Source organism: Anolis sagrei, chromosome 2, assembly GCF_037176765.1.
Source record: "Anolis sagrei isolate rAnoSag1 chromosome 2, rAnoSag1.mat, whole genome shotgun sequence".
Classification (NCBI taxonomy): domain Eukaryota; kingdom Metazoa; phylum Chordata; class Lepidosauria; order Squamata; family Dactyloidae; genus Anolis; species Anolis sagrei.
In genome coordinates this window covers 156181506-156203329 of record NC_090022.1, presented here as the reverse complement: position 1 = coordinate 156203329, position 21824 = coordinate 156181506, and the positions used below count along the sequence as shown (strand labels likewise).

Below are 21824 nucleotides of genomic sequence, written 5' to 3'. Positions count from 1 at the left end.
ATGCAACAGAAGCAATTCATTGCATAAGAGGCAGTAATGAAGCAACAGCAATACTGGAAAACATTAACAGGTTTTCCATGTGAATAAAAACAACTTTAGGATATTTTGGAGACAGATCATTATTTACTAATGATTGAAATCTATCTGGCTGGTGACTAAACAAATGCCACAACATAAAACAAAATTTACCAGGTTCTTCCAACTTCAGAGCTGCCAAGTCCAGACTTTCATTTTCTTTAAAAAATAACCGAAATTTTTCAAAAGTGCTTGCATACAAATTGGCTGCTTCGAATGCTGAAAATATTGTTTCCTAAAATTTAAGAGAAATGCATTTTATAATGTTATAATCTTAAAACGATGTCCATACCAATTCTCTATTTCATTTCCTCTAGCTCTATTTATTCCTTCTTCTCTTTCACTGCCCAATATTATCCTTATATAGGACATGTGTATGAAGGCTGACATAGAAAAAATGGACCACAGAATTACTAAGGGCAAACTGGGATATCAAATAAACTGACAAAGATATAGTGTTAGCTGATCTGCTTGCAGGCACATACCCAGCTTGCCAAGACAGAAAGCTTCTACAGCAGTGGTTCCCAACCTGTGGTCCAAGGACCACCAGTGAACTAAAATATGGTCAGTGGCCTCAGAGGCGGCCCTAGGTAATTTTCAATGGTAAGCAAACAGTATTTTAGTGCCCCCCCCCCCGCCCCCAACCAATCCCTGATATATATTTTCTGTTCGTCGTGGGAGTTCTGTGTGCCATATTTGGTTCAATTCCATCATTGGTGGAGTTCAGAATGCTCTTTGATTGTAGGTGAACTATACATCCCATTAACTACAACTCGCATATGTCAAGGCCTATTTTCCCCCAGGAGCGCCTCAAGAGCGCCCCTGGGCAAAATCAACTATACTGCAAATGCTTACTTTGCGTAATGGGTTGAGCCGCCCCTGAGTGGCCTCACCGAGAGCAATGGGAGCAACTGGCCTTCCTAAACTCTTTTATAGTGCTGAGTCAACAGGGGTGTCAGGAAGGGAGAGGCTGACTACCCACAAAAGGCATGACAACAAGCCTCCTGACTGCTTCCCCTCCTCCTCCTCCCTCCCCCTGAGTGGAGCCATTCCATGTGGCACCTGGAAGAAGGGACACTTTGGTGTCTTCGTTTTTAGGCCTGTTCCTGGGGTTATTTGGGGCGCCAATTCAGAAAATTGTATTGGATAGACCACATCAGCTCTAGATTATTAAATATGGTTTTCTGTGGGTAAGCAGATGGTGACTACTGGATAGCATATGTTCTATATCAGAAACTAGAGCTGATGTGGTCTATCCAATGCAATTTTCTGAATCAGCACCCTAAATAACCAACCCAAATCTAAAGTTGACCAAAAACTGATTCATAACCCTTTTGGTATTAACATTGGAGAGTGGTCCCTGGTTAAAGTGGTCCCTGGTCAAAAAAGGTTGGAAACCACTGTACTACAAGATAGTTTTCCTCATATACTGGCAGACTCTAAGACATTCTGCCAGAAATGTAGCTCTCCCTAAGACTTCCTTTCCTAGTACAATGAATAAACAGTAGAAGTACAGAGTAAAGAAGACATACGCTATGGGTATAAAAAAAGAACAGTTTTTTATGTTTCAATTCTAAAACAGGAACAAAACAGAAAACAATCTCCACAAAGTAATGATAGTCAGCTGTTTCTTCCTCTGAAAAGCCCAATACATTTTAGCATGTATGGTGAAAGGCCTTCTTCAGGAATATTGAACAGAAATCTCTAGGCAACACTTTCTAATAATTTATTAAGTATTAAAGGACCCTAAATAGACAAAGAATGAATGCGATTCTTCACCAACACCCTTGAAGTGAGAAACAGGGAGAGACAGAGATTGCTTTCAAATGGATACACTGTACCTTTATTTGTAAGATAATACGTTGGAGATGTCTATCATCCTTAAACATAACTGATAAGCTTGGTCCTTCGCCACATGTTTTTTCTTCAATTTTATTGTTAATGATCGGACGAGTGAAGGGATCAAAGTATCGATCAGGAACAAGGTTTGCAACAGATAACACTGTTGCCTGAAACTGAGACACAATTTCTGCCATACCAACCTTTTGGACAAAACAGAAGAAAACCCCCTTTTAAAAGCTTGTAATATTGGAAGAAGCTGAAGAAAGAACAACATTTATTCACTAACTTTACACCATTGTTCAAAGATACAAAAACATGTAAAATTTACAGTAATTACAGCTATAGTTATCTCCAAGCTGTGGATGAAAAGAGGCCCTCAGAACAAAACATATGTCTTGCTGAAAGTTATCTGTTATGTCCACAACCAAGATGATATCTGAGACAAAGACTTTCTTGTTTGTATTTCCAACTCTTAATTACTATCACTCAATATGTATTAGCTAGACCAGTGGTTCTCAACCTGGGGTCCCCAGATGTTTTTGGCCTTCAACTCCCAGAAATCCTAACAGCTGGTAAACTGGCTGGGATTTCTGGGAGTTGTAGGCCAAAAACATCTGGGGACCCCAGGTTGAGAACCACTGTATTAGGACAATGACCTCTGAAAAATTTAACATACTATTACAAAATTATATGGGGCTATTTAAAGTATGATATTGTGTGGTGATGAAATCACTACTGAACCTCTGTTTAAATGACTACAAAGAAGAAGGTTCCACCAGCCCCTGAGGCAGTCTGTTCCACTCTTGTATAGCTCTTATTTTCAACAGATTCTTCCTAATGTTTGAGGGGAATCTTTTTTTTTGTGTGTTGTCGAAGGCTTTTGTGGTCAGAATCACTGGGTTGCTGTGAGTTTTCCAGGCTATATGGCCATGTTCCAGAAGCTTTTTTCTAATTTTCTTGTAGTTAATGTCTTAGTCTCTTAAGCAAATTTGTCCAGCTTCTACATTACATTTCTAAAAATATTTGAAGATGGCTATCATACCACCTCTCAGTCTTCTTTTTTCCAATGTAAATATAACCAGCTCCCCAAGTCATTCTTCATGGGGGGTGGGGGGTGGGATTGGCCATTGTACCATCTTCATTGATCTCTTCCTGGACTGTGGTGCCCAGAAGCAGACAATTTTGTACCAGGTCAGGTCTGACCAAAGCTAAACAGAATGTTCCTATTATTTCCTTTGATCTGGATCCTGCCCTTCAGCTGATGCAATGTAGAAAGAAATGCATTAATTTTATTGGTCACTGCATCAAACTATTATCACACATTTAACTTTTTCCTTTTTTAAAAAATGAATTTCAGGATATGAGAAGTAGTAATGAAAGCTATTAAAAGGAGAGATGGCAACCCTTCTTAATGGAAAGATTATGGAACAGACCTTCTCTATACTTTGAGAAGTAGGAGTATTACCGTTGATTTGGAATATCGAATTTTAAAATAATAATTCTATTAATTGTACTCAAGTTTAATATGTGTTTTAAAGTTTAATAAACCTTCTCCATCAACAGACAGACCTTATCTCTTATATAAACCAGAAGACAAAGCCTTGCATATCTTAAGATGTCTCAGCCACAGCCATATGATTACAGTCTATTGAATGCCATACAATTGTAATTTGTTGTATAGCTAACCCAAGTCTTTGCTTAGAAATTAACGGATATTTTCTAGTCATTTTCTGGCAGATGATCCATAACAGGAAAAGCCTCTTCCCACAAGTACTACTGGTATACTTCCATGTCTGCTTTTTAATTTTCAGACATTAATAATAGGATAGCAAAAGTGCAAGACCTCACAACCTCTGAGGATGCCTGCCATAGATGCAGGTGAAATGTCAGGAGAGAATGCTTCTGGAACATGGCCATACATCCCGAAAAACTTACAGCAGCCCAGTGCAAGATTTTCTAGCTAAGTCTGCCTTATTTATCATAAGGTGCCACCTGCTATTTTTGGGAGAACTTTCTAGGAACCACATCTACCACTACTGTTTTCAGTCAAGGCTGAAAATATAGAGGACGGAGTCTTATATAAGCAACAGGTTATTTTCAGGGCAAAAGGAATGGTGCTTGAATTGGATTGGTCCTTATCTTTGGACATTTTTGAATCCTTTTTGTGTCTCTTTCTTTGGACCCTTTTGAAGATCGGATTAATCATTTGCTGCTCATTCATTATCTCTTTATCAAAAAGATAAACACTATAGCTCCCTATGGAGCCCCCAGTGGGGCTGCAGGTTAAAACGCACATGGTCACAATTATTTTTCATACAGTAACCTTATAAGTAAAATGGGGCTTCAACCTGAAAGTCATCCAAAGTTGGTTCAAACAGTAGTGCATGGATCTCCAAAATTAGCTCTGCAAGAAACATGGGTGCAGACTCGTCTTCTTCTATTCCCACAACCACTGAAGTTCCCTAGAAGAAGAAAAAAGTTAAATCAGAAAATGAATTTAAATTCTCAAATTAAAAACAATCGCATGATTTTATCTGTCCCGGATTATTATAGTCCAAAAACCAGTTATTAGCCTGCCCTTCTCAAAGCAATACTTAGGCTACAAGACATACCCAAAGAATCTATTATTTTTGTTGCTGTTGTTTAAATAAATGATAATTTTGCAACATATGGCTGGAAAAATTGTAATATTACATTTTAAAATGCATTTTGACATGTATAACTAGTAGAGATAATAGGAAAGTTTTCCACGCACTGGTATATCAGTGCATGACTGTATTTTCTGATATTCATGGTGGCCTCCAACATCAGTGAAGCCATAGTTCTTCATCTTTGCCACACAATCACTGCCATATTCTGTTTTCTTCATTCTGTTTGCTCGGAATTGTTCAGGAGCAGGATTCCCGTGTGACTGTGGTGATCCCTTATCCAACAGTAAAGCTGTTCCTGCACACTTCCATTCAAGCAGAATAAAGAAAAGGACTCTCCTGAAGATGTTCTGCAGTGGAAATGCTATGCTTTTCCTCCTGTTTAGCATTCCCTTCCTACTATTTGGAGAAAAGCAGAGTTGGAATCCTGCTTTCGGTTCCACTGGTAAATTAGTTCAATTTCCTGGGGAGGTGGGAAAATGCAGAGGGAGGCAAAGAGGCACCATGCTTAGTTATAGAGACTTTACTAAGCAACAATGCCATGTAAAATCACCTAAAACAGAACCTAGGTTGTTTTTTGTTTTTTTTTGTCGTGTTCAGGAGCGACTTGAGAAATTGCAAGTCGCTTCTGGTATGAGAGAATTGGCCGTCTGCAAGGACGTTGCCCAGGGGACGCCCGGATGTTTTTGATGTTTTTACCATCCTTGTGGGAGGCTTCTCTCATGTCCCCGCATGAGGAGCTGAAGCTGATAGAGGGAGCTCATCCGCCTCTCCCCGGATTCGAACTTGCGACCTGTCAGTCTTCAGTCCTGCCAGCACAGGGGTTTTAACCCACTGTGCCACCGGGGGCTCCTAGGTGAACCTAGGTGAAGCTATTGCACTGTTTATTGCAGAGATGCTGATTCACCCCATGAAATAAAACACTCCTTCACCATCTTCCTAATGCAAATATGTTTTAGATGTTTTATTGTAAGGGAAGTCTCTGTGGTGCAAGAACCAGAAAATAGGTTCAGTACAGACCTCAGTGTGATTTTTGAAAAATTTGCAGAGAAAAGAGGGCGGGTGTTTGGCAGCAACTCCAGAAAGGAAACACTACAGGGCAATCATGGAAAAGAAAGCCTTAAAAAACTTCTTTCCCACCAGTAATGTTATTTGACCAAGAAAAACATAATTTTAATGTATAGCCACCAATTCTAAAAATGGTTGACAGTGAACAATATTTAATGTCAGTTGTGATAGGAGCCATACATTCCCTACCTTGGGAAAAGTAGTTTGTGATCTTATACATACTTTCTTGAAAGCAATCCCAGCAAGCATAGCCTTCATGTAATTGTTTTGCAAGAACTACTTCAAAAGAGTAAGGATTTTTTCCCTTTCTTCTTTCATTAAAACTAACATTTCTTCCCAGTATTAAGAACAAATAAAACTAAGGATGTGTTTCTCGCCTTTATTGATTGCAGTAGCAATTGGCACTTCTGCAGTTGTTAGTACTGTGCAGAGGAATGCACTGTTAAACAACTTCTGAATGTTTTGTACTATGACAACTACAGTGAAATAATACAATGTGTAAAGACCAAATTAAAAACTGAAGTCAAGATCAGTGTTATGCCTTGGAAATGCTGAACCATGAAGAAAGCTGACAGGAACTTCATATTTTCACATATTGTGAAAGGAAATCAAAAGTACTGATATTTAATCAACAGAAAATAATAATGTCTTTTTTAAGCATATGAACAGTGATGGGCCTGTCATTTTTTAAAAATATGGCCAGAACTTAAATGCATTTTACCTTCTTCTCAACAACTGGTGCTTCTTCTGGTGCTTCTTCTGTATTCCACTTCTGAATCACCTCTGAAGGTGGTGTCTTTTTCAACTTTTCAGTAAGGTAATTTAAAAGAGCAGTGACAGATTTTACTGCCAGAACATGCATAGTATTCACTATAAGATAGTCAGCAAGACGAATAAAGCTGAAAAGAAAAAAACAAGGAACTATAGAATTTTGTTGTTAATATCATATATACTGGCATTGTGGTGTGTATTTCTGTGATTTTTTTCTACATATAAGCATGAAATAAGAACCATGTAAAACATTCCAGGATTTGGTGGAACTCTTTTTAAAAACACAATGCAACACAACAAGTAGCTACTGGGCTTCTCAAAATAGGATGAATGTGTTAGAAAGTTGTGGCACTTGTGTTGTGTTTTTTGATTTGTTAAAATATACTAATGTCATTTCTGGAGTCCCAGATGGTATTATAGCAATGTACAACAGGAGCTGTAATATTTTATTCCCACTCTTGATTAGATATTTTTAACTGGACAACTTGAAGCTTTTAAGCAGTCTTCAAAGGCAACCCCACACACAGTGTGTTGCAGTAGTCTATTCGAGATATGACAAGAGCATGGACCACTGTGGCATTTAGTTTTTTATACATAATTATAGAATTTTGAGTTCTCTGTTGAATTTTTGTTAGTTTCAGGCTGATTTTGTAGTTCATCAAGATCCTTTTGAACTCTTTCCATATCTTTCAGTATGTTAGTTTCTCCTCCCAGTTTTGTATCATCCACAAAGTTGATAAGGAATGGATCACTCTATTGATTAAATCAAACTTTTTAAACAGAGGGCCGTGAGTCGCCCTAAAGGGCTGAGAACGGCGGTTAATAAATGCGGTTAATAAATGCAGAGGGCCGGGTCACAGTCCCTCAAACTGTTGGAAGGCCGGATTATATTTTGGGGAAAAAATGAATGAATTCCTATGCACACTGCGCATATCTTATTTGCAGTGCAACCCCCCCCCCCCACACACACTTACAATATAAACGTGGGGAGGTGGTGGGTGAAGCAGCCCCAAAGCTGCTTCGCCTGCCACCTCCCCCTCTTCTCCTGCCTTCAGGATGAGGCCAGGCCTCATCCCGGAGGTTGGAGAAGCGCAGGCTGTGCCTAGGGAGGCGGCGGGTGAAGCGGCCCCAAAGCTGCTTTACCTGCCGCCTCCCCCTCTTCTCCTGCCTTCGGGATGAGGCCAGGTCTCATCCTGGAGGCCAGAGAAGAGCAGGCTGAGCCCAGGGAGGTGGCAGGTGAAGCAGCCCCGAAGCCGCTTCACCCACCACCTCTCACCCTTTTCCACACCCCGCGGGCTGGACAAATGCCCTTGGGGGGCCGGGTCCAGCCCGCGGGCCGTAGTTTGAGGACCTCTGGACTAAATCATTGATAAAAATGTTGACAAGTTGTTTGTAGGATGTCATCAAATTCCTTCAGTATGACTGAATGCAGTTCATCTCATCCTGCAGATTTGAACTCATTTAGGTTAACTAGGAGATTAACGATGATCAGTATTAGTTTGCAATTTGGATCTTTTATCATAGCCTCTTCAGATAGAATCATTCCCAGAGTTTTCTTTTTGGGACAAAACTGAAGCAAAATAGGTGTCTGGCACTTCCCTCTCTCTCTCCACCCCCCCCCCTTTTGTGTGCGTATATTAGTGATATATTAGCATTTTACCAAACACAGGAATCAGCTGCCATACCATCTCCTTGGCAATTTTCATACTTTGAACATATCAAAACAACATTATTATTCCATTTCTCATTCTCAATTTTAGCTTTCTTACAGTATTTCTGCAAATTTCTGCTGCACAGCTGCATTCTTTCTTGACAATTCAGACTGCCTTCCATTGTTTATACATGCTCCTTTTCCTTTTCACTCTTTCCTTTAATATATTGTTGGCTTTTTCAAAAGTTTACCTTTTATTCTAAGAAATTGTTTGTGATTACCATTTTTGCAACTCCTTCTTCATGACCTCCAACTTTTGCTAAATGTCTTTTTCCATTAACATCTCTACCCATGCAATTCCAGCTATGATTTCCCTGAATGGGATAAAACCAGCTTTCCTGAAAACAATGTAGATCTGCAAAGTGTTAAATACCAACCATGTCAACCTTCCACATCGAGCTCTTTTGTTGGCTTGTTCTGTGTATGTCATTTTTTCAACTTGTTCACCATACAGATCTTTGTCAGTCCGAGGAATAATTGCACTTCCAGTACCTGGTACCCGTTCTGGAGAAAATATAGGAGTACATTGCTGAAATAACTCCAAGTACTAAAGTAAATTGATGTATAGGAATCAGATAACATATTCAACTTTTCAAATATTAAATATTTGAATGGCCATCAGTTTTGTACCTGTACTATCTGTTATATAAAAGTACTCATCAGGGGTAAATCCCGCCTCAAGCAGTGCAGTTCTGCATGCACCCCCAACAACTTCTTTGGCTAATTCCCTGAACTCAGCCAGACGAGATGTCACCTGAAAATTCAATGTGGTTAGAGGTCAACAGAGATTATATTTCGCCTCCCAAAAGTGCATGCAAATTCTGGCAAGATTGAACCAATGAAACTCACTTCTTTTAGCTGCTCCAACTGAGTATCTTTGAATTCCACCAATGTATATAGAAAGCCCTTTTCAACTTGACAAAGTGCCAAGTCACTTATTTGGTAGCACATTTCCTGGATATTCAGTATTGCTGGTCTCAAACACTGTACAATAAGAAGAACCAGTTGATGAGATCAAAACACCAGAACTTAACCTGAAAGCTTTCTCATCACTGGCACAAAAGAGCATAAATAATAATAATAATAATAATAATAATAATAATAATAATCTTTATTTATTCCCCGCCACTATCTCCCCAAGGGAGACTCGGGGGGGGGGGGGACTTACATGGGGCTAGGTCCAACTATTACAATAAAATAAAATAAAATAAAAACACAAAACAGCATAATAAAATTCACAAACATAAGAGTACAGTAAGCAATCACAGTGACAATGACTGGGCTGCATGTAAAAGATAAAATACTAAAAGGTTAAGAAAGTCAGGGTGAGATAGGGATGGAGCTGATTGTCTATGGGGGGAGACTTATCAAAGCGTAAAAATGCATAAAAGGCCTTCATACAGGAGGGGGTAAGTGTACTATAGAGACACATGATTGAGGGGGAGTAACTGTGTATAATTGTGTATGATGTGTGGGATTACTCTCCAAAGGCACAACAAAAAAGCCAGATTAGCTTGCTGTTTCCCCACTGATTGGGTTTTACAATAGCAAAGGAATGACCTGAGTGGGTCAAAATTGTCTGATTGTGAATGGAAATCTGCTGTAAGACACTCCTCCTGCAAGCTGCTTCAACCCCTGATATTTTATTTGTTGTACTTTGCAACCATGTGAGTTGGAAGTCGTGAGGGCAGGAAGGCCAATCAGTAACACCTTTTGATCCAAAAGAAAAGTTAAATTTGTAAAACACTGTTAATTTCACAGATTTTTTTTAAAAAAACTACAATGAGATTCTAGAGTTTCACTCATGTAATGAGTGCTTCTCAATTCTAGTTTTAATCATGTATGAGAGATGTTCTGCTTTATTTTATTTTATTTTTCAATTCTTCCTGCAGATCCTTTAAAATATACTCTGGGAAGTGGCTCAGGAAACAATATAAGAAAGAACTAGGGGGGGGGGATCACTTTTGTGATTTCTAAAAGTTCAAAGTCTTCAATTAATGGAAAACTTCCTGTCAGGACAGAAAAAAACCATTTAAACATCCCAATGGTACTGATTCTATGGGGACTATTTAGATTATGTTATCAAACAATTATCTCTTTTGATTAAAGGTTACAGGCCAGGACATACAAAATATATTAAAATATATTAATCTTAATATATTTTAATAGCAGGGAATTATTGTTTACTCCGATATTTTAACATTAGGTATTTTCATTACTTAGCATTACAAAGTTGCCTCTTTCAATACATTATTATACTAAACTTTTATATAGTAATTTAGTGTCTTTAAATTTTTCATATAGATCAGCTCAGTAAAGAAAACATTCATAATACATACAGAATTAACAATGAATAGGTTCTTCTGCAAAGCTCGGCGATATATTTTAAGCCTCCTGGCGCGGACATTTTTTCTCCATACATTAAATGACTTCCATTTGCGGAATATTGTAAATATAGTAATTCGGGAAAGTGCTCTGTCATAGAGATATTCCTGTTCCCAACGTGAAAGTTCCAGATATTCAACTTCTCCATTACATGTATGAATAACTCCTTTTGGGCTAATTGTATAGTAGTCACTTTTATTAATGCCATCATAACTTACGATTCTATAAATAAATGAAAAACATTTAATTGAACAGGATGCATAGTAACCCAATTCACACAGTCACCATCCTTTGAGAATAGATTGTTTTGTTCTTTGCCTGTTCTGTTCCTATAGAAAAGGAGACTCTAATAAGAACTATTTCAGTGTTTTTCAGTTTTCTTATTTAAAACTAAAATATCTATCACTCCACTGGATATACTGTGGTGCCAATTCATGGCTTAATAGGAGAAGAGACTGCTGGAAACTTAACAGAGCTTTCCCACCATGTAAAGACCTATTTTTTAACATTTCTTGCAATTGAAAGTCTTGGAAGTCACATAAACATTTCCTCTTGAAATCCGTTAGCAGCAAATCAAGACAGTTAGTTAAATGAACTCAGGGAAAAGTGGTGTCATTAGGTGGTTGCTGATGGCAATGGGTCAGCTCACGAGGAGATTTACACAGTTCTGCATGAGATTCAGATGCTTTATAAAACAATACAGAATCAAACATCAAGGATTTTTTGAGTGTCAGACATGTCAGTCTCCCCATTTAGATTAGGGTGTAAATGATTAATGAATTTGTGGCACTGGACAACGGTATCAGTGGTCACAGGGCATATTTGTTTTGTTTTCAATTTCCCAGTTTTATAGAGTTTCAGCTAACATAAACTAGCCTTAAACTATAGCACATAAAATCTTACTTCTGATTGCCCCTGGTTTTTTAAAAGTAATTTTATCATTAAAGGGGTATTTTTGTGAATGGAAAAAACAAACCAATCATTAATTGGTCAGAAGTATATTAACAACTAATTATGTGTATTTATGTTAAAAAGCCGTGTCTTATTAGAGGAGATTCCATCTGAACATTAGGAAGAACTTCCTGACTGTGAGAGCCGTTCAGCAGTGGAACTCTCTGCCCCGGAGTGTGGTGGAGGCTCCCTCTTTGGAAGCTTTTAAGCAGAGGCTGGATGGCCATCTGTCAGGGGTGATTTGAATGCAATATTCCTGCTTCTTGGCAGGGGGTTGGACTGGATGGCCCATGAGGTCTCTTCCAATTCTATGATTCTATGATTCTATGATTCTATGATTAAGCCTGCAGAAGAGTCCATCAGATTTTTTCACATCCCTCCCTTTCTTCATCAGTGATTTATATGATAGAGTGACTCCTTCAGCTCTCAGAATTAAAAGGAGCTAACAGCCACTGTACTTCACTGGACTATTTCTGTTTATTATTCTTATCATGGTTTAGATTTTAACTTTTTCAGAGAATACAAAACACCACAAAACAACTTATTTCTGTTTTATGATTTAGTAGTCATTTAAAGTAACACACTTATTCAAGACTCCAAAATCAATCATTCATACTGTTTTCTGGAATATTAGAACACTATAAATATTACAGTAATAATTCAAATAAACCCTTCAAGTTTTTAAAAAATATTACTGTAATATTGGCAAATATTTTGTTTCGTTGGGCTTGCAGTTTGTGCCAAGGAGGTTTTGTTTTTTTTAAACTGGACATGCACGTGGGGGGTATCTTTTTTAAAAAAGAAGATATATCTAGTTATGGTAGCATAATTGGCTTCAAGTTTCTGTTATGCTGCTTCTTCTAGCTTTTTATTCCATTATTCCCCCTGTTGTTGTCTTCTCTCAAGTCTTCCTTTCTCCCTATGAACCAAGTCAACTTTTCTGTAAATTCGAATAATTCAGCAACCTACTTTATATTAATACCACTTTGGTTTAAAGTAGACCAATGAATTTAGTAGAACATAAAATTCTTAACAGTCTTTGAAGTATTGATCAGAACTTCACTAAACAATTTTAAAATTACACGGACATAAAGTATATTAGTACATTTTATCCCCCCCCCCCCCCAAATGGAAATGTATCATAAATGGTTTGGAAAACTGGAATAAAAAGAGTTAAAATGCTGACAGTTTTTATCAGGCTCATCTGAATTGTGGCTTAATTGTAGTTTTCATCAAATAGACAAAGAATGCTCAGTTTTCTGTTATCAGGTCAACCACTATCTTTTCGACCTGCACCAGAATTTTAAATTATAAAATGGCAAAACGATATATTTTAATGTGTGTGAATTATGTTAAGGTCACGAAGAGTCGGAGACGACTGAACGAATGAACAACAACAACAAACTATATTATGATTCTTTGTTGTGTGTTCAGTACCACAGTTATTGGGTTTTTAAGAGAAAAAGACAGCACGTGTTTCTACTTATACGACCTGTTAGTGCAGGATTCTTTGCATAGTTGTGTAAGCCGCTTCTTTTGTTGTCAGGAAAAGAAGATTGCTGGCCTGAGTAGCCCATGTCTGCAGTGCCTAGATACAAGTGTTTTTCCAAGGCCGTATTTCCAGAGCACTCTGAGGCCCCTTCAACCCTGCTCTATATCTGATCACAGATTATCTGCCTATCCCTGATTATCTGGCAGTGTAGACTCATATAACCCAGTTCAAAGCAGAAAACCTGAGATCAGATCCTGGGATATAAGGATAGTGTAGAAGGGCCTGAGGAATCACCTAGAAGTCAGGTACTGGAAACATAAGTTGCTCAATACCTCTGAATCTTCTCTTCTGATTACTACAGGGATAACTTTGCCTGTCTTCTAGCAGGGCTGCTGCAACCATAGGTTTTTTTTTCTTTCTGTTAATGCTTTAAGCTACAACCATAAATCTGCAATTCACATTGCAATATAAAGAGCTACTTATCACAAGATCATCACTGTAAACTTCAAATCATGTAACTCACTTTAGATTATATGGCTCATATTCCGTTGATGACCTGGGCACTGCAGGAGTCATATATAGGAATCCAAGGTGTTGGTTTTCACATATTGTTCTTATAATTTGCAAAGGGTCTGTAATATTAGCTTTAATTACTTCTTCTGGTTCAAGAAATATACGAACAGGTGGAGCAGGGCTTGGTAAACAAGCACTGATCTTTACCACACTACGTGGCTGTTTGGGAGGAGTGGGAAGTCGAATCTTGGCACTCAATAACTGTGAAAGCAAATCAAATGCAACTTGGACATTGCCATTCATGTTAAAACCCCAAATCCTCTATATTCAACAGGTTCACTAAGCATACTTTGTAAGAAAATCCTAGCATTTCCTTACAGATTTAGATATGATAGGACAATATTGTTGAATTGCCTTTATAACAAAGGTGCTCATAAGCATAGGACAGAATCACACTAGTCTGGTTGAAAGGGACACTATCATTTAGCAAACATGAGGTTGGCACATTTCCATTCACTGCCTCAGCACAACCATGATTTCAGAAACCTTCACTTCCGAAGGCTGGATCCAGACAGGTCTTTATCCCAGAAGCATCCGCGGATGTTTCTGGGAGCCTGTCCACACCCACCCCAGAAAGCGTGCTTTCTGGGGCGAGTGCCCAGATGTTATTTCGGTACTAGCCTGAGAGAATGTCCGGAAGCCCTACCCCTCTTCCCCCAAGCCTCCAGACCACTTAGAAAAGTAATAAAAACCTACGCATCCTCCATTAGAAGCCTTGGCCAGCTCTCCCATTGTGTAGAAATGACGCGGCAGGAGAGTGGGGGAGGGGGGAATGATTTTCCTTCCTCCTTCCCCCCCCCCCCCAACCCGGCTCTCCTGACGTGTCATTTCTATGCACCGGGAGCACCGGCTTCTAATGGAGGATGGGTAAGTTTTTATTACTTTTCTAAGGGGTCTGGGGGCTTGGGAGGAGGGGGTGGGTATTCACACAGTTTACCAGGCTTATTTAGGGAAGTCATGGAATAAATCCACTATCAAATTAATTTGCTACAAACCAGAATGTTGTCTGGATAGCCCCTCCTTTATTGTGGGAGTTCCCCACAATAAAGGTCCTGTCTGGACAGGCCCTTATTTAAACTAGCAAGAGTTTCTCATAACTTATGCTGTGACAACTCTAGTTATTTTCAAACATTAGTATATAGTTCTTCTTTGTTGAAGAAACTATCATGGGCCGAATCCTGCACATCATGTAATTTTATGTGGTCCAGTAGGATGCAATGTCAGGATAATGTAGTTACATTTCTATAGACTTACAATTACAAATTGCCTTTTAAAGGCAGCCATAAGGCCGATGTGGCCCGTAGTGAAAATGAGTTTGACGCCTCTGATCTAATCTCATAAATCTATTTTAATTTAATACAATGAAGCCCAGTCAGATCTGAGGTTGATGGGAGTAGCACCCTGACCAGGTTTTGGGGACTGATAAGGTATGATGGGAGGTACAAATTGACTGGATCTGGGACCTAATAGAGGCAGATGAGAGTTGCAATCAGGTCTGTGAGCTGATAGAGGCCAATGGTAAAAGGAGTCCAAACAGGTCTGGGGGCTGATGGGCTGACAGGAGTTGCAATCCAATTAGAAAATAAGTACATACATTTTCTAATAGGATCATTTATAAAATCTTAAGGCTAACAATGATAAAATGCAAACCCTGGCGACGTCAAATATATATGCTAGTCTAAAATAAAACCGAAACAGAATTTTTCTAACATGCACCTATACATGTGGTATTCTAAATCATATTGGGTTGCTATTCCCATTACTCCAAGTAAGCATAGCAAATTGTGAAGAACACGGGAAGCTGTAGTCCAACAAAAACTGTACAGCTACAAGTTGTCCATCACTGACCTGTGTGGTCATAGCCAGACAGGGCTGCAAACCTTTTATAAACTCAAGGTAGACAAATGAGAAAGTTGTATACTACCCCAATAACTAACTACAGCAAAAGAAGGAATAAAAACATGGTTTTCTCTCCAAGTGGTTGCTTTAAAGACATTACAATCTTGAAAATATTGTTTTAAAAAAGAAGATTTAAATGACTTTAAAAAAAAAAAAGAACTCATACTATATGTAGAGAGATAGTACCTGTTTTTCCCTTAACTCTTCAAGGTTTTCAATTACCATTGGTTCCACAGCAGCAGGCCATTGCCTTTTCTCTGCTGAAGTTACAGGTGCTAACACTCCAGCAGCTAACAATTTTTCCCTGTTCTTCTGGTAGATATATTCAGGTTGATTGTGGCACTGATATTTTTTTAACACAGGCTCGATTGAGGAAAAACAAAGACAATATGAAATAAAATCATATTTGAAAGGGACACATTCTTACAATACAAATTGAGCAAATACTTGTTTATCTATAGAAAATCGAAGAAAAATGTGATCCTGCAGCCTCCACCAAAAGTAGAACCCTACAAACATGGTTCTACTTTTTCTGTAAAACTTCCCTGCCAACATGTAATCAGGGAAGAGGGCAGCCAGGGCCTGTATGTCACTGCCTGTTTCTTACATGTATATTTTGCAACCATACGGAAGAGGACTATCTGTAGTTAAATAAAGTGTGTCCTAGAGGAAATGCACCTCTACAGTATAGAAGCTTTCAACAAATTTCACGAGAATAGATAGATAGATGTAATGTTCGTTTGTGGGAGAAGAATAACTCAGAAACCACTGGTTGAATTGACACAAAATTTTGACATGATAGATCTAACAGTCCAACGAGTGTCCATCACCCCTAAAAACATCTTGAGCACCGGGATTGTGGCTCAGCTGGCTGAGTGTCAGCTGTATTAAGATCACTCTGACCAAAAGGTCATGAGTTCGAGGCCAGCCCGGGCTGGAGTGGGTGTCCAGCCATTGTGTAGCCCATTGTCGACCTTTGCAACCCGAAAGACAGTTGCATCTGTCAAGTAGGAAAATAAGGTACCACCTTAAAGTGTGGGAGGCTGAATTTAACTAATTTATGAGGCCATAAAGAAAGAAGACTCCGGGGAATGTGGAATGCGGAAGAACTTCATCGGTGTCGTTGATGGACGATGAAAAGCAGCAGCTCCCCTGGCGGCCAGAAAAAAGTTAAATAGCCTTGGTGTATTTGTCTGTATTTGTTGTCTGTCAAACTGGCATTGAATGTTTGCCATATATGTGTTTACTGTAATCCGCCCTGAGTCCCCTGCGGGGTGAGAAGGGCGGAATATAAGAACTGTAAATAAATAAATAATAAATAAATCTTCCCTTCAGTGGAACAGACTTAAAAACCCAAAAAATACACTATAAATACATATACTCATATACATATACACATGCACACATTCATACACACACATATATATATGCACAAGCAAACACAAACACATATATATACAGATATATATATATACACACGCACACACAAATACATATATACAAACATATACACATATATACACACAAATATGCATATAGACAAGCACACATATATACACACAATATGCATATAAACACAAAAATACACAAATATATACACACATAAACACACACACACATATATATACACCTATATATATATATACACACACACACACAAACTCACAAATATACACAAATATATGCAAACACATAAACACATATTTACACACACACACAAAACATATACACAGACTGGGCCACAGCAACGTATGGCAGGGAACGGCTAGTCCAAGATAACATTAGAACAGAGCCTCCATGAGTTGTTTAAAATCAACCTACCAATGGCTCCAGTTTTATAGGCTGTTGTCGCTTTCGGGTTCTCTCCTGTGCTTTTGTATTATGTTCGAATTTCAAAGCTTCAGGGGGTTTTGCCATCTTTTTTGGAGCTGTAATAGTCAACCGCTTTCTTAATTCATTTTTTGTAGGAGAACTTTTCCCATTTGATGAGGAACATTCTGCATTTAAGCTTCCCTGGTCACTTCTACAATTAACAGTATCTGATGATTGTGGAGAAAGTTGGATAGAAGGCAGTGACACCCTTTTGGACATAGCGGTCTGAAAACAAAACATATACCACCTCTGAAGTTTGCTTTAACAAAATTACTTCAAATAATTATATGGATTGTATGCACTTACACTGTAGCCATATTCCAAAAATACACCATTCAAACCTAGTCACCTCACATCACCTTTTCTAGTATATTATTTCTACACTGGGTTAAAATACATTCTTAAACTTTTGGGTCTAATTCCAAACACTGATCCCAATGAAAGCAGACCCTAGGATTTACGCTATACAAATTTGCTCAATCAGCAATGAATTCAATTAGCATGTTCTAGTTGGGATTAACAGTTACATTTAAGCTATTACCCTGTCCTGCTGTGCTTATATTAAATCATTTGCCATATTTTACTTAGAAACTGTTTTAAGAATATATGTATAAAAGGAATACAAGATAATTATTACTGACATTAACTTTATATGATGTGTTCAGTTTTCAAAGCACTTTACAATTTGTATTAACAGACTTTTAATAAATTTTATTAACTACCCATACCTAAGTTTCTTGAATGCTGTGCCAGTGCTAAGGCAAGAAAGGAAAAGATAAAAACTGTGAGCATTTTAAAAGCTTTAATTTTCAGTTAGCAGGTTACAAATTTTCTCCTACGTTCCAACACAGCAAGCAGAAGTGAGATAATGCACACATTAGAACTTGGACACAATAAAGCATGTAGTACATGTTTTACTGCACTGCTCTTTCTACCGAGACCTTCAACATTTTATTAATCCAATTTTACAAAGTAGACCAGGGAGAGCTGCAAGTCTGACCAATCTGCTGAAATAACTGCCAAAGTTGCAAGCTTTTGTGCAGCAGCAATCGCTTGTTGGCACAGGATGCTGTTACAATCTTAAAAGGCTTTATTATTTTATCTCGGGTTTTATCATTGTTATTTACAATTTTAAATACTGTTTTCAATCTCATACTTAACACCGTTTCTTAACTAACCCTTTAAAAGCTGTATTGTAATGCTTTTAAATGTATGCTTAATTTATGTTTTGCTGTTTATTTTAATGTTGGTCATTGATTGAAAAAAATCATTCATTCAATAAAGCAGTTGTGGGACTGTGGTAGAGACACATTTTCATCTCTGTGTGTAAAACCAATATATTTAATATTGTTGTCAAACAAACACTAAGGGTGGCACATGCACAGAAACTAGCAGATCCAGTATGGAATAAAAATGTGACTTCATAATTCACTTTATTTGTTGTTCATTCGTTCAGTCGTCTCCGACTCTTCGTGACCTCATGGACCAGTCCACGCCAGAGCTCCCTGTCGGCCGTCACCACCCCCAGCTCCTTCAAGGTCAGTCCAGTCACTTCAAGGATGCCATCCATCCATCTTGTCCTTGGTCGGCCCCTCTTCCTTTTGCCTTTCACTTTCCCCAGCACTTTATTTATAGCTCCCTTTTCCTCAAGTGTGGGACATGTGGGACATGTCACACTGGAAAGAAGGAAAGCTGTAATTGCTGAACATTTTTAAAACTAGAGACGGCTGCTATACTTTTTAAAGGCATAAAGAAAAGTGTATTTCATCAGGCTTTCTTGCCATCCAAGCAGGTAACAAGCAACACCTGCTGAAATGCCAATTTGTACAAGAGGCGTAAAGGTATAGGAGCTCCCTCCAATTTTCAGTTTGACATCTATGGCATTACTAGGGTCACCCAGTGTGGTAAATCCTGGTGTTAAGCTAATAGGCCTCTTCCAATGTTAGACCACACCACAATTTTGTAGCGAAATATTAGAAAATGTGACGAAATCTGTGACTGCTTAAAAAACCAACCTCAATGAAAACAGCACTGTATGCTTGCACATGAAACTATGTGAATTAAATCAGCCTTGATACATTTTATGGCATTGATACATTTTATGGCACTGAATGTTTGGCGCTATTATTGTTAAGCGCCCTGAGTCCCCATTGGGGAGATAGGGCAAGATAAAAATAAAGTTTTATTATCATATTATTATTATCATTGCAAAGAGATAACAATAACCAAAGCACATAGGCACTGGAAGGTTTTAGAATGATTTATCTTTTAAATCATTTTAAAAGATGCCATTAAAACAATTGTTCTACAAAAGTTAAAAAGGAAGTGTGGCATGTAGTGTCCTCAAGGGGATCATGCTACATGGCTCACGATTAATATATTTTTGCTGTTAATTTCTCTTGGTGAAAGCTTTTGATTTTATTCGGGGGGGGGGGGGGGAGGGAGGGTCCCAGAAGAACAGTAAAGACATATACCAAGTGTCCCAAAAGTCTCCAGACATAGGAACAATGAATAAACTCACATGAAAGGTAATGGTAAAGGTTTTCCTCTGACATTAAGTCCAGTCATGTCTGACTCTTGGGGTTTGTGCTCATCTCCATTTCTAAGCCAAAGAGCCAGCATTGTCCATAGATACATCCAAGGTCATGTGGCCATCATGACTGCATCGAGCACCATTAACTTCACATTTGCATGTTGTCGAACTGCTAGGTTGGCAAAAGCTGGGGCTAATAGAGGGAGCTCACGCTGCTCCCTGGATTCACATCTGCAACCTTTCGGTCAGCAAGTTCAGCAGCTCAGCGGTTTAACCCACTGTGCCACCAGGGACTCCTCATATTACATGTTAATATTTAATATTTATCTATTATATGTTTGAAGCCCCTGGTGGTGCAGTGGTTTAAAGCAGTGAGCTACTGAACTTGTTGATTGAAAGGTCACAGATTCGAATCCGGTGCAACCTAGCAGTTCGAAATCATGCAAATATGAGATCAATAGGTATCGCTCGAGCGGCAAGGTAACAGCGCTCCATGCAGTCATGCTGGCCACATGACCTTGGAGGTGTCTACGGACAACGCCAGCTCTTCGGCTTAGAAATGGAGACGCGCACCAACCCCCAGAGTCAGACACGACTGGACTTAATGTCAGGAGGAAATCTTTACCTATTATATTTTATACTTTCAGTTATACAAGATGTAGGCAATTTTTCCTAAACACTTTTTAATGAATGTTTTGTAAATAAAAGTATATTCAGTTACAATGTTCCATTTTATGTATGGTGACTTCTGAAACACCCTGTAGAAAAGCGATAAGTTCTTTTCTTCTCTTAGGGCCCTTCCACACACAATCCTATATCCCTGAATATCAAGACAGAAGAATCCACAGTCTCTGCTTTGAATTGGAATATCTAGGGGCGTTTCCACACATGCCAGAATATCAAGGCAGATAATCTGGGATAAATCGATAACCTGGGATTAGATCCTGGGGGCCCTTCCACACAGCTCTATATCACAGGACAGAAAATCCCACAATATCTAGTTTGAACTGGGTTATCTGAGCCCACACTCAGATAATGTAGGATTTCCTGCCTTGATATTCTGGGATATAGGGCTGTGTGGAAGGGCCCTGAGTCCACACTGCCATATATCCCAGTTCAAAGCAAACAATGTGGGCTCAAAGCAGACATTTCAGCTGTGTTGAAGGGGGCTTAGGTAGCTTCGAGTCCAATAAAAAGCATCCACGCCGTAGTGCAATTGAGGGCAGGCGGTGAAGGCCTGGCACTCTCTCCCCTGCAGCCAGCCCCCTTCATTCACCTAGAACCGGCGAGTCCTCACTGCGGGCAGGAAAGGCCTCCAAAGCCTGGAGTTGAACACTTCGCAAAGTTCCCTCAGGGAAGGACGTCCTTCAAGGAGCCACCGGGCCCCGACGTCACCTATAAACGAAACGGGCGCCTTTGAAGGGAGAGGTCGGGATGAATATCCGGGTCCTCCGTTGCCGAAGCTCACTTTTCTTTCCCCAAAACACCAGAGGCCTCCCAAAGAGTCCTCCCGTTGCCAGGCAACCGAGCCCCGCCTAGGTAGGTCGGTTGCTAGGCGCCGCCTGCTTGCCTGTCGCTCGCGCGCCTCCCCACCAATCAGAGCGGCTCGCTCCACCTATAGCAGAGGGATGGCTTTGGCTTGCTTTGTACACCAGAGTGACCTGATCAGACTGCCCTTGTATTGCCACAAGTGAGTGGATCTGCACTGGAGAATTTGGAGGCCTTTCCTGCTGCATGAAGGCAGTTTTGACACTCCTTTTCATTGCTGAGGCTCATTGGACTTGTATCGAACTAAAGCCCCTTCCACACAGCTGAATAAAACCCCACATTGTCTGCTTTGAACTAGGATATATGGCAGTTTGTTTGTTTTGGGGTTTTTGGGTTTTTTTGTCATGTCAGGAGTGACTTGAGAAGCTGCAAGTCGCTTCTGGTGTGAGAGAATTGGCCGTCTGCAAGGATGTTGACCAGGGGACGCCCGGATGAGTTGATGTTTTTATCATCCTT

At 39.2% G+C, this 21824-nt stretch overlaps 1 protein-coding gene across 2 annotated transcripts in view; it reads right to left on the bottom strand.

Annotated features, from left to right (window-relative positions):
• The window catches only part of DNAH6 (dynein axonemal heavy chain 6), a 185008-nt gene extending 163658 nt beyond the window's left edge, over positions 1 to 21350 (bottom strand). Inside the window, exons 1-12 of one of the 2 annotated variants that reach the window (XM_060763696.2) lie at positions 21097 to 21350; positions 17237 to 17512; positions 15602 to 15778; positions 13467 to 13717; positions 10455 to 10722; positions 8965 to 9099; positions 8746 to 8869; positions 8493 to 8619; positions 6355 to 6532; positions 4266 to 4379; positions 1917 to 2117; positions 190 to 310 (exon numbers count right to left, since the gene is read on the bottom strand). In XM_060763696.2, the coding sequence (XP_060619679.2) occupies positions 190 to 310; positions 1917 to 2117; positions 4266 to 4379; positions 6355 to 6532; positions 8493 to 8619; positions 8746 to 8869; positions 8965 to 9099; positions 10455 to 10722; positions 13467 to 13717; positions 15602 to 15778; positions 17237 to 17506 (1966 nt within the window). In that variant the 5' untranslated portion in view covers positions 17507 to 17512; positions 21097 to 21350. Of the gene's footprint in view, positions 1 to 189; positions 311 to 1916; positions 2118 to 4265; positions 4380 to 6354; positions 6533 to 8492; positions 8620 to 8745; positions 8870 to 8964; positions 9100 to 10454; positions 10723 to 13466; positions 13718 to 15601; positions 15779 to 17236; positions 17513 to 21096 lie in introns of those variants that run through there. The other variant, XM_067463974.1, reaches the window with a different exon arrangement.
• Positions 21351 to 21824: the final 474 nt, after the last annotated feature.